The sequence below is a fragment of the Brassica oleracea genome, chromosome C3, assembly GCF_000695525.1.
Source record: "Brassica oleracea var. oleracea cultivar TO1000 chromosome C3, BOL, whole genome shotgun sequence".
Classification (NCBI taxonomy): domain Eukaryota; kingdom Viridiplantae; phylum Streptophyta; class Magnoliopsida; order Brassicales; family Brassicaceae; genus Brassica; species Brassica oleracea.
The window spans coordinates 15,602,609-15,615,527 of NC_027750.1; the positions used below are offsets into that span (position 1 = coordinate 15,602,609).

The following is a 12,919-nucleotide window of genomic DNA, read 5'->3' on the forward strand; positions in this document are numbered from 1 at the left end:
AAGAAGTTGATTTTTTCCATAGAATGAAACTGTGTAATTTTTGTTAAAAATAAGAAAATTAATAAATAAAATTTAACAACTTAAAATAAAAGAATATTTAATATTAACTGACGGTTGGTTAAATAATGTTACGACATCAGTATCAATAAATGATTCAACATACTTTGTATAAAATAATTAAAATTTAAAAAGAAATGAAAATAAAATAATTAGTCTTTCCTTAGACAAATTAGTTAATACTATTAACTAAATATAAAGCTTGTGTTAAAATACTTAGAAAGTTTCTCAAATATGTGATGGCGTTACAAGGCCATGTGATAGATTATCACTTTTCTATGACTTTTAGTTTATAACTTATATTTTGTATAAATTTTATTGTCAGCATTTTTGTTATATATTTTTAGTTATAATATATATATGTATATAAGTTTTGACAAAACAATTTTTTTTGCTGAATAATATAATTCATCTTTTGGAGTCCTATGGTGGGGCTGACTGACAGATTGGCAGCCAAGCTCACCTTATTCATCATGACTCCATGAGTCTTTTTTTTTGACAAAAATGACTCCATGAGTCTCTCCAACTTTTTTTAACAATGATTCGTTTTATTTCACGCCATGTTGTTTTCCTGATTAATTTAACGGCTAGCAGGTGTTGATCAGCGTGATTATCGGTTAATCGGTAGAGATTTAGATTTTTGAAAAAGATTTTCGTATCTCACATGTGGTTTCAGAAGAAAACAAAACAATTCATATATAATGTGGTGTTCTATAACGCACAACATTGTTGCTCTGTTTAGGTATTTTGTTTACACGCTCTAAACAATTAAGTTCGGTTGAGTTGGAAAAAAACAAGTGCCGAAGTAATATTTCTACATTTATGGTTTGATTGATAACTATCTTATAAATTTTTTTATCGATGTTGTTTAATCATCTTACCATTTGAACTGATTCCAAATAATTTATTGTTTTCTCGAGTAGTTTATAATTGATTATATATGCTTGACTTATTTTATTTTGGAGTACCTTGGTTGTTGAATGTACGACAATACGATTGATTTGTTGTATAATTATAGCTGTTAATTGAATGATTGGTATAATCTTTATGAGGTGGCTATTTTACAAACTAGTGAGAGGTATTAGCCGTTGGATCAGTTGCATCATCATTTTATTTTTCGAATTTAATAATCTTTTAACATGACTCGAACATGCATGTTGCAGTTTGAAATAATTTAGAAGCACCTTTTATTTCTTTTTCAAATTTGAAACTCGACAAAGTTCTAAGGTTATGTTTTCAAGGTGCTTAAAACATACAAAAGTTCAATAATTAGCAAAAAGGTATATGTCAAAATTCGATTCATGGTTCAGAATGAATGTAAATCCAAAAAGGAAAGTTGCACACAATATACGAGGGAAATAGTTGAACGACCTCTTGCTCACTCACGCAGCTTCAGTCATAATAGGTTTAGTAGTTAATCTTTGCTTGCCTTTTTTTTTACCGCCTACAGGTTTATATATGACGACTGAAAATTAAACAATTATAAAATTTGCTATAATTTATTTGATTAAAGTCCATAAAGATTAGCACAATGAGACTGAAACAGAGGGACACTGAAAAGGATGGTGTAATGGGCTTGTGAACCAGCCATGTGCAACTTGCCTCTTTCGGTTCCAGTTCTATTGGCAATTTTTGTCACATATTTTACAAGATGATGATATTTATTAGAAAATGCTACCTGACAGAACAAAGATGAATGGTAGATAGAAATGATAGTGTCATGATGAACGTGTACAAAAATTGATATTTTGTCAATTCACTGATGATTTAATGTAGATTCATTTCTATTCAATCCAAAAAAACCATCTTCTTCCTCTCTTTCTCGTCCCGACTTGTTACAAGGGCAAGGAGAATATTCAAGACACTTACCTGGCTGATGTGAAACATGACTTGCAAGAGAGCATAGAACCAAAACCTTATAATATTTTGTATCCAAGGAAAGATATTGTTTTGATTTTTGAACATTTTTTTCAATTTTTAATTTTCCTATATTTTATATTTTCTTACCAAATTTATAATTATTCTAGTGATAGTTTTATATTTTGTTTTGAATAAAATATAACAATAATCGGATCAATGACGAAGGGCCAATCCTAACCCATGTGCCCCCCCTCTCACCTACGCCACATAACACATTGCAGTACACTTTTTTTCTTTCTGGGGACTAAATCGCACTGACAACATCTTATGCACATGGGGATGAAATCACCTTTGAATGGATTACCCTCAGCTTTCTTCTATATTGAAAATACTTTACAAAGTTGTAAAGGTAAAAGACAGTCTCTCTTACGGTTTCTATCATGAATATCCGGAAGTAGTGAATTATGATTTCTCTCCACTTAATAAAGATTCATTCTAGTGCACTTTCTTGGATTGTAGCTTGTGAGTGCCATCTACTTTAGGCACTGAGAGTTATGTTTGGTAAGTGGAAACCAGATTTTGTGAATGAATTTTCTCAGATTGTATTACTGGTTTATATAATTTTTTGTTAGAAACAATTGTAGTATAGTTGGAGAGGCATTTTCTGATCTTCCCGTCTCTATTGTTTCTTTTTCGTAACCTTTCTACTCACGTCGAACTTTGTTGTAGTTTTTATTACATAGGTATTTCCTGTACAATATGCATATATATATATATATATATATATAAATTGCCTGAACTCATGATCAAAAAGAAATTGCGAAATATGAAGAGGAGAAGTAGCCATGAATGAATGTTTACTGAACTGAGAACTAATAGACAGAGGCTTCTTTTCTCTCTATTTATCCCTGACAGAAAATCTCCAACAATACTTGCATAGTTAAGCTATGCGAACACACCTCTTATCATTACACATTGATGCCGACCTCGCCAAAGACCAAATCTGAATCACTTCCAAAGAAATCAAATAATTCTTTTCATATATGGAGTTGCATGAAGAAGAATCATATATTATCACATACAACTTTTTTGCTTCAACATCTCCAAGATTTGTATGTTTGTCAACCTGTCGTGGTCATATAGGATCATTGTATCCAATGCAAAAGCATTGCTTCACTTCAAACAGCTGTCCAAAGAAGTTACTCAAGGAGTCCAAAGCCACAAATGTCAAACCAGTTTTAGTAGCGTCATGTTTCCAGTAGAATTTGCAGCTACAAGCATATTCGATTTTTTTCTCCAACAGACGCTCGACACAAACTGCCCATTGTCATCGAAGCACTCGTTTCCAGAAATGGGATCCACAGATCCAAACTTGTATGAAGTCATTGGCATCGGTAAGGATTTATAGTAACTATATACCTGAGAAGCAAAATCCAAGCAAAGAAGAATATTTTTCAAGTTATAAGCGAACTTTAACGGATGAAACTTGTTTGTTTATTATAATAAAATACCTCATTGGTCTCTGAACCACATGCTATGTATCCATCCAAAACTGATAATCCAGCAAAATTCTGTTTTTCAGGTAAAAGATTAGAAGACATCAGAACTAACGTACGATGTTGGATCCGAAATTTATAACTCTTTTTGGGGCTAACCTTTTGATTTGTATGTCCTTTATACGTCAATGGACAAGCACCAGGAGATAAACCAGTCTTGTTAAGGTTCCAAAGCTTGAGAGAGTTATCAGTGGAAGCAGAGACAATGGTTTCCGAGTCCATAAATTTAACATAGCTAACAGTTTTCTCATGGCCAGCCAATGTGCACCAAGGAGTTTTGACGTACCGAAGATCATAGCAATAGACCTTGTAATCAGCTGACCCAAATGCCAATAAGTGATTGGAATATGCAGAGAATTGCACGCAACACACGTTAGCTGGACTCCAGATTGTGCCTAATGAACGTTTCTGCATAGCCACCAGAGAAGAACATAAGTTCCACTACCTTTGGATAGTCATATGTCTAAACAGAGAATCATAATTTATGGGAGCTATACCGATTCGGAGTTAAGAAAAAAAGTTTTTACCTCATTGACGCTCCAAAGCTTTACCGAACAGTCATCACTTCCACTGACAAATTTTGTCGGGTCAGATGGAGAAAAATCAACTGACCAGGCTCTCTTCTGATGTTCTGTATACTGCGAGAATCCTTGTCCAGTCCCTGCATCCCATATCTGCAGGGACAGATCCTACTGAGCAACAGAGGATGGCAAATGAAAAAGAAGATAACATGTCATTGATAGGAGAAACTATTCAAACGCACCTGAACTACACCATCGTAGTCAGTCGAGGCTAAGTAGTTTTTTATGTAACTATTCCAGCAAACACAGCTTAATTTGGATTTGCTGACCATCTCAACTAGTGGATATTGAACACCGACAGATTCATTCATAAACGCATTGAAGTCAAAAATCTTGATTTTCTTTGATATCCCAGCGGCTGCTATGTGTTCCTCTTCAGCGTCAAAACTCAATGAGCATACCACACTAGCAGTAGAGTTTAAAAGATCTCCACTCCTTATTGTCCCACAGGTTTCAAACTTGCTATACCGAGCAAATTTGCACAGCCCCTCGAAAAACACTTCCACTTGATCTGAAGATTTTCCTTTGGTTTTCGTATCCTGATTCTCATTTTGGTTTTCAGACCACCTGTCCCTGTCCTTTAGAAGGCTTTTGTCAGAATGGGAGGCGGAATTGGATAACTTCATTTGTGATCTCATGAAGAAATATGCATCTTCGAGTTGATGGATATTACTCATCAGAGATGATTGCAGTCTTGTTTCCATAGCTCCATGAGATCTCACCAGAGATGCATTTGAAGAATATCTTTGCTCGGCTTCCTTAATATCATCCTCCAAGGTCTGGATGTCTTGCAAAAGCTTAGTTGCATTTTTCTTCTTCTGCTTTTCTAGTGAAGACAAGAAATGAAGTAACAGCTCAGACATCTCCTTATCAGCAGCAGTCGATATCGCCGAATCATGATTCTTGGATATCAACTCAGACTTTAGTATTTCTCTGTCACAGACAAAAAATAAGAGAATGAGAACAGAAAAAGAAACAGCAAGAATGTTCACATAGTAGCATGCCACTTTATATACACAAATTTGAGGAAAACGTTGAAAGTATCCGGCAAAGAAAACTAGTAGACGATTATTTAAACGGTCCAGACATTCCGCTTTGTACCACTACTAGTAGATATCCCTTCCCCCCCCCAACATGACTCAGATAAATACCTAGCTGTTGGTCTCGAGGAGGGTTCCGGATGTAGTAGCCAAAGACAAAATCCAGCTTCCTCAGGATATTTTGAGAGAAATGCTGGTGGGAGAATCCGATAACGTAAATCTGCCATCATTGCAGCATGCATCTCACTGGACTCGCAATGACATAGCAACTGAAACAACCATGGTCAGTCAGGCTAGAGACTTCAGTTAACTAAAAACTGACATGGTTATATTGCAGACTGGTAAATACTATATCTGGGACTACAAATAAAAGTATGAAGAAAAGAGATGGAAGCCCAAAACCGCTAGCACACAGACATAAAATGAAAGAGACATAAGCATATAATAATATGGTAACACAAAAGTGATTCAGTGGAAAGAGAAGTTTCATCCTCAATGGTACTAGAAACAAGCTACATTAACGTAAAAAATCTTATCACAACTATAGAAACCAGTAAATGTCCTTACCTCAAACAGAAGAACACCAAGGGCATATATATTTGATTTTTCTCCGGAATCTTCTCCATTTATCTCCTCTGGACAAGTATACCATTGCTCTTCGAGCCATGTGGACATAGACTGTTTTCTCGTCGTCATCGATGCCACTCCTAAACTTTTCCCATAGTTTTGCTGTTGAAGTTCACAACTGTCTTGATTATATGCATCAACCACGTTTAAATCAATCACAGGGCTGATCCTTTCGAAAGGTCTCCCAGTTGAAGGAGCCTCAAGTTGATTCCCTGGAGAAGGCTCATGCAAGTCCGTTTTTCTTTTCTTCAAAACCCTACCCACAATAGATGATTCCTGAGTCCACGGCCTCTTCGTATTCAAATCTTCGTCAGCATTGTTCTTTCCGAACGTACCAGTATACCTAAGTTTCTTTGAAGGAACCAAAGCGAAAAGGGAGGGTCTCAAGTCCATCAAGAATAGTCCTTGAGAATGGGATGAGTCAACCAGCTCCACCAGCTGCGTAAATAGAGAAAGGCCATGTTGTCTCTCTCGTTTACCATAACTTGATATAAGAAACTCCCTCAAACTGTTTCCATCACCATGTCCTTTGTGACTTGAATTTCCTGGGATAGGCGAATTGCTATTATCCAACTTTATTTCCTTGCAATCTTGGTCAGAGACAAAGTCAGGAGGAGTTTCTTGGTTTTCCCCCTTCATAGCACTTTTGAGTATCACCTGAGAGAAACTGGAAGAACTCAATGCAGGTGCGTTCATATTAATGCTGTTATCTCCAGCTGCTCTAAGACGTTGAGAAAACGCTTCAAGATTCTGATGGCTCCTCCTCCTATTGATATAGTCTAGCCTTTCAGAAGAAGATCCCGCAAGCTGTTGTCTGATTCTCGACAGCATTTGAGAATGAAGATCTCCATCTCCTACCCTAAACGCAGGAGGAGAGCCTCTAGCAAGATTATTATATACATGCTCAAACTTGTCAGACCTAGAACAAGAACTATCTACATTACTCCCTTGGACTATCCTATTATTCACCAATCTGAGCTCTTCAACACAGATCTTAGAAGAACCTCCTACAGATTCTTCCACCGGAGGCGGAGGCTTGTTGATATCATCAACAACATTCTTCATGTGAGACGAGCTTCCTCTACAATCGTTCCCAGCTTCGAGCTTACAAGGAACATCATCCACTCTTCCTTTGAATTGTAAGTTGCTACTCTCCACAGCTTCTTCACCGATCAACACAGCCTCCATGCCCTAACCATACCAAAAAAATTGAATCGCATCAGAATCAGATTCAAACCCTAACAGCTAAATTCTCCGGAAGATATATATGCATATGCATGCTTCAGATTCTAAACACACAAAAGCAAAATTAAAACGTAATCTGAAGCAAGCTAATGAGAACCATTTTGTGAAATTTAAGCAAACAAAGAAACCAATCATGTAAAAATCTCACGCTAAACGAGAAAGGCACGAAAATCAAATCGGTTACCAGTTATCGAGAGATCACAGACAATCAGATCATACATCATACAGCGAAGCGGTGAGGCAAGTGGGAGAAGAAGCGAATAAACATCAATATTCAAAATTCACAACGAAGAAGATGAAGAAATAAACTTATCTACACAATGAATCTCTTCTCTACACTGTTTGACTCGTTTCGTTTCTTTTCTTCTTCGTTAATTATTATTATTTTTTTTTAAAAAATATTATTTTAGTGATTAATTTACGGTTGAATTCGCATATCACATAATCATATGCTTTCCATTTTTCTGGCGGAGGATTTTCCAACATTACTTTATGGAAAAGAGAGATTTCTTTTCTTCTGGCAGCCCAATTAAATAAGAGATTAAAAAGGATACGACACGGGATATTCTTTTAATTTAGTAACTTCAGCTAAAGAGACGGTGCTAGTTTTGGTGCTATTTACGGTCAATGCCATTCTTGGCTTTCCTCTTCCGTAAACAATAGGTTTGGCCGTAGGGCTAGGATTGGTATATAATTAGAAAAGGCGTGGGGATTAAGAATGTTGCATGGAGGATATTTGTTTGTTAAGAGGAGGAGGTTTAAACACGTCAACGTCGCTTAATCTATTCACTCGAGAGGGGACTCACCTGAAAGGTGTGGAGAGTAACAAGCCACGATATACAATCAGATTTGAAGGGCATGGAAGCAAGAAAAAAAAAAGTGGCCGTTTTCTGAAAAGAAAAAGGGAAATCGGGTCATATGACCATGAAAAAAGGCTTGATTCCGTACTAGACATTTTAGCTAACAGACCTATACACTCTGTTATGTATACATACTAGAGTCGGTCCGCCATACAGGCGGGATATACTTTACTTATGATTTAAGTTATTATTTTTATATGATTCTGTGGTTTGTATTTTAGGTTTGCATTTTTTAAAAATGTGTATGATAACAGTACAAAAAAAAGGATCATATTACATCACATAAGCATAGTATCAAAAAAACTAATGATATTGATTTGAAACAATTATTATTTAATGATACAAAATATTTGTTTTAACATCAATTATTGTAGTCGTTGTTGTTATTAAATTATCTTCGTATATATTAATCTTTGTTAAGTAAGTGAAATCAATTAAAAGATATATTATATTTCACATACATGTAAAAAAACGTAGTTTACTCTAAACTAAAAATAATTTTAATTTTTACTATTTTTTTGTTGCTCTTATCATAAATCAAAGGTTTTTAATAAAAAGCTTTTGTTTTTTCATTAATGTAACTATTTTACATTTTTAGTGTTTGTTATATTTTTATTTTAAAATTAAGTAAAATGAAAATGCATGTCACTACAGTTTAAATTTAATACATAAATTATGAATTATTTTTATTCTTATATATTTGTTTGTGAATGCATTGGTACTTTTTTATACGTTTTTAAAACTATTGAGTTAGATAATGTGAAAAATGAATCAATTTACAATTTGTTTTCTAAAGTTAGTTAAATAACATGACAATCTAAAATTGACTATTTATGTATACACACATTATATCAAAACTATTATCAAATAAACCATATCATCCAAACATTTATCAAATAAACCATATGAAGCCAAGGTCGTACTAGATTTTCAGATTAAGTAACACTCATTCATTTAAGCAGGAATTTTAAAATTATATTACTATGAAATTAATAATCCCTTATAGTATATTACTATAATATAAAGTTATAAAAATAGATTCAAACCAATAGCTACTTTAAAATCATAATATGTAGACTACAAAAAATAATGTAACTTTACGTTAATGGAATTTAAACCAATATATTTTTGGTTAAGTTCATAAAGAACTTTATGAATCATATAAAATTTTCTTTGTAAAACTTAGTTAAATTGTTTGGATGGCCAATTAGTTTACAGAGATATAGAGAATCATAGAATCTATGGTACCAACATTGCATCCATGTTGTTTGTATTTCTCTTCTCATTGACATTGTCCTCTGCTGTTACTTCTCGGAGAGAGCCACATAAAAGTAATTGTTGCATATTCTTTTTTTTTTCTTCTTGATTGTAATTCTCGAAAGAGTCAGCATGAAGACATTGGTTTTGGCTCTAAGTATAGCCAAGTAAGTAGTTCACAAAGCTTTCATGACTCGGAAGATAGACATGTATAAACATGTTAACCACATCCCTCAGAATACAGTGACTGTTGGAATAAACCAAAAGATAAAAATTTACAAATCAGAAATTTACTTATAGATATACCAATTCTACTATTTTCTCTTTTTGTTAAAATTACAAAATTATCTTACCATAAAAAACGTAAAAAATGTAATCATTAAATCAGAAATTTACTTAGAGTTATACCAACTCTACTAATTCCCCTTTTTGTTAAAATTTACAAAATGATCTTACCATAAAAAATGTAAAAAATGTAATCATTAATTTTTTTTATTGTTTGCCTTTTTTCCTCATCTTTGTTGGTGACAAACATTAAAAAGTATAAATCTCTGAACCTTTCTCATCTATGTCTTCTCATGTCCTTCACACCTATAAAAAATCGCCAATCCAGGTTTTGATCAGAATCATCATCCAAATGATTGTCTCCTTCTCTTGGTTAGAAGAGAGATAGAGAGAAATACATATTTGTGGAGATAAATGGGAAACAATCTCAACTCATATAGCATTTTTTCCTTCTCTCAGGTCTGCAATGGTACATCTCACCTACTCCAGTCTGTATTTAAGAATCTGAAACAAAATACTGTCTCTCATCATTCCCTCTCTATAAAATACAGACAAAACCCACATTCATAGATAATTCATTAATTCTGCTTGCAGAAAGGCCCCATCCATGTATTCCAGATCTCCAAAAGAAGACCCGATCAATTTCTGTCCTTTGTGGCATGAAACATACATATTAGATTTGATGATAATACCAAAAAGAATACACGTAGACTGAAATCTCATTAAAACATCAGAGAATGCTTGCCTGCAGTGTAATACTTGAGAGAGAGCCTTCTTCTTCTTTTGGTAATTTGAGTGTGAGAAACCATGTTCATTGCTGTAAGTTCCAGTTACGGACCAACCCAGTTGCTTGTCCCTTGGATTGAAGAGGAAGGAAACCAAGCAAGAATTAAATCGCAGAGAAGGAAGAAAATGTAGGAAAAGCAACGCAGCTCTTAACACAGGTGAGATTCATTTCATCGCATGGCATATAAGACAACAACCTCAGTGCTATGAAGGTTGCACCATGTGGTCGTGAGAACTTGTTGCAGCTTTAGTACTTTGTACTGTTGTTATGGCGTAATGTTAACTACTTGTTGGAGCAATGCTTGATTGAACGTCCCGAGAGAGAAGTGCCTAGAGAAAAGATAATCAAACACGGAGCCAACATAATAGGTTTAATTAAGCTTTCAAATTATATGATCAATCTGAAGAGAAGCACTTTGAACAAATAGAAGACACTAAGTCTAATCCTAGAAAAAACACAGACATACAAATATTTAATATTGATATTACTCTATCAAGGAGTGTACTTCTTCCTAATTATCAGTAGAATTCTAAAATAATTAGGTCCATAGATAGCTTAAGGAGATGCCTGATGATTTATGTCAAGAGAACTAATAAAGAGCTTATCTTTGCCTTAGGTGAAAGTCTAGTGATCTCGTGCAACAAATTCCTTTTACCATCAATTCTTTGCAACACAATTATAAATAGTTAATTGTCAACTAACCTACTGGAACAAAAAAAAAAGTCGAGGTCGTCATAAGCTGAGGATCTAACAGAAGGAGTAAGCCTGCATATATATAAAGATATCCAAAGTAATTTAGTGTATAACAAAAGAACTTAAGAAACAAACTAAAAGATATACATCCTATTTTCAAATCTGAAATAAAAGAAATAGAAATCGATTGAGAGAAATTTCCATACCTAAAATACGTATATAACAGTTTCATAATGTTTAGTTTAAGAACACTATGACCATCAGTTTAATAACATAAAAAGTCTACGAACATAATCTTAAGAACACTTCTAACATCGATTAAAAAGCACTTTGAACATGAGTTTATGGATATAAAGCACTCTGAACATGAGTTTAAGAACAGATTTACCTTTGAATCCAGTAAGAGCACATCAAGATACATCAGTTCCCCTCCACATTTCACATTCTTGGCTTCCCAGAATCTGAGCAACAACACTTAGACGTTGGAGGAGCAGCGTCCAGATTTCAAATCAGAAGGAAAGATTAAGTGTTTTCACAGATTGTGAGGATGTTGTTCAAATGAAAAAGCTAACCTTTTATAGATGAAGAATAGACCGCCTTGCAGAGACATAACTTACAATCAATGCCAAGATCGTGCTAAATGTCGGTCTTTGGAGTTAAGAAGGCGATGATGGCGTCGAATCTGTAACTCGGACGATTTCGGTTGAGTAGAGTAGAAGGCTAAACAACTTATGTGGAGACAGACAAAGAGATTCTCCATCTCGTTTCAGTCATCGAAACATCATTGATAGTGTGTGAGAGAACGCATAAAAAAGTAACGGACTTGGAAGAAGAACAAAAACCTTGCGACTTATGTAAGTAATCAAATTTGGGCCATTCCGTTTGGGCTCCAGGATTAACAAAAAGCCTACACACATATCTTTAAATGAAACTATGCGGTTTACTCGACTGGACACGTGTCAATCTGTAGCAGCTCGACTTTGTGACCTGGATGCTAAGGTGGCGCAACAGGAGGGAGACAAACATTTTTTTATATATATATATATATTAATACTGTAATACCCTTTCTCTCAACCGGCGCAACCTGCTAAAAAAAAATTAAAAATATTAATTATTAATCGCACAAAAATAAATCGTGGCCTACCTGACTTCACATCTTTCTCCTTTTACATCCCTTGGTAACTTTTTCGGAGTCAGCACCGATTTGCTCCACAGCGTCGGCTCCGCCTGCTTTTGTCATCTCCTTCGTACTCCCATTCCAAAATTGTGTACTTTTCTCCGCTTGTGCCATCCTCCGACATCGGACGACATTAAAGTTGTAGTAACAGACCCTTCCTCTCAACCTTCACTAAGTTGATTCTTCTCAGATCTCCTTCATATCGGCGATTATGGTGAGTTTTGTTGTAATATTGTAAATTCTCTGTTTTGTGCCATAAATTCTATTATTTTGATGTTATCTCTTCTACTTGGAATAGATTCGGCCCTAGTGTATTCTAAGTTGATAAATCTAACTCATCGTTTCTGTTGCATGCCCGATATGGTAAGCTGAGGTAAAAAAATTGATTTAGGGTTGAACTTTTCTCACTGCGAAGGGGGGATAGTGATTTTGGAATGAAAGGTCCATTTTGCGATAAAACAAGTTTAGTTCTGTGTGAAATGAAATATTTTATGGAGCATGTGCTATTAGAAATGGAAAGTTTTAGTTTTAGAGAGTAGTTATGTGTCATTCCATTCCTCTGCCTATTTCTGAAGAATCGTATCAGAACATTTAACTAAGCATAAAGTAATTCATATACTAGTAGCCTATCTCAACTTGTAAACTAACTTGTGTCTTCATTTTCATTTTATTCTTCAGGTTTGTCATAGATGAATTGGAAGGGTACTAGTATTTCTATATTATTTTATGAAATGGAAAAGACTGTTTTTCTTTCAAATTTGGTTCTTCTCTTATTTGTCATGTTTATTAATATATAATGTACGATATAGTAAGTTATATTTCATTCGATTCTTGAAAGAGATGGTTCAATCTTGTTTGTTGTTGTTTCATGTTCTATTGATATGAGTTTTGTAT

At 34.4% G+C, this 12,919-nt stretch overlaps 1 protein-coding gene across 1 annotated transcript; it reads right to left on the reverse strand.

The window, feature by feature from the left end:
- Positions 1-2,757: 2,757 nt before the first annotated feature.
- LOC106335477 (protein SUPPRESSOR OF PHYA-105 1-like) lies at positions 2,758-7,434 on the reverse strand. The gene is made up of 8 exons (XM_013774009.1): positions 7,151-7,434; positions 5,662-6,912; positions 5,206-5,363; positions 4,237-4,987; positions 4,001-4,147; positions 3,573-3,881; positions 3,429-3,488; positions 2,758-3,336 (listed from the first exon to the last, which is right to left on the reverse strand). Exons 2-8 carry the CDS (start codon positions 6,907-6,909, stop codon positions 3,145-3,147), a joined length of 2,865 nt encoding a protein of 954 aa, XP_013629463.1. The 5' UTR covers positions 6,910-6,912; positions 7,151-7,434; the 3' UTR covers positions 2,758-3,144.
- Between the last annotated feature and the right edge of the window lie 5,485 nt (positions 7,435-12,919).

Coding starts and splice junctions, on each gene's coding strand:
- LOC106335477 (XM_013774009.1), bottom strand. CDS start 6,909: ATGGAGGCTGTGTTGATCGGTGAAGAAGCTGTGGAGAGTAGCAACTTA. Junction 5,364..5,661: donor TTGGTGTTCTTCTGTTTGAG/GTAAGGACATTT, acceptor TGGTTGTTTCAG/TTGCTATGTCATTGCGAGTC. Junction 3,489..3,572: donor AAGGACATACAAATCAAAAG/GTTAGCCCCAAA, acceptor CCTGAAAAACAG/AATTTTGCTGGATTATCAGT.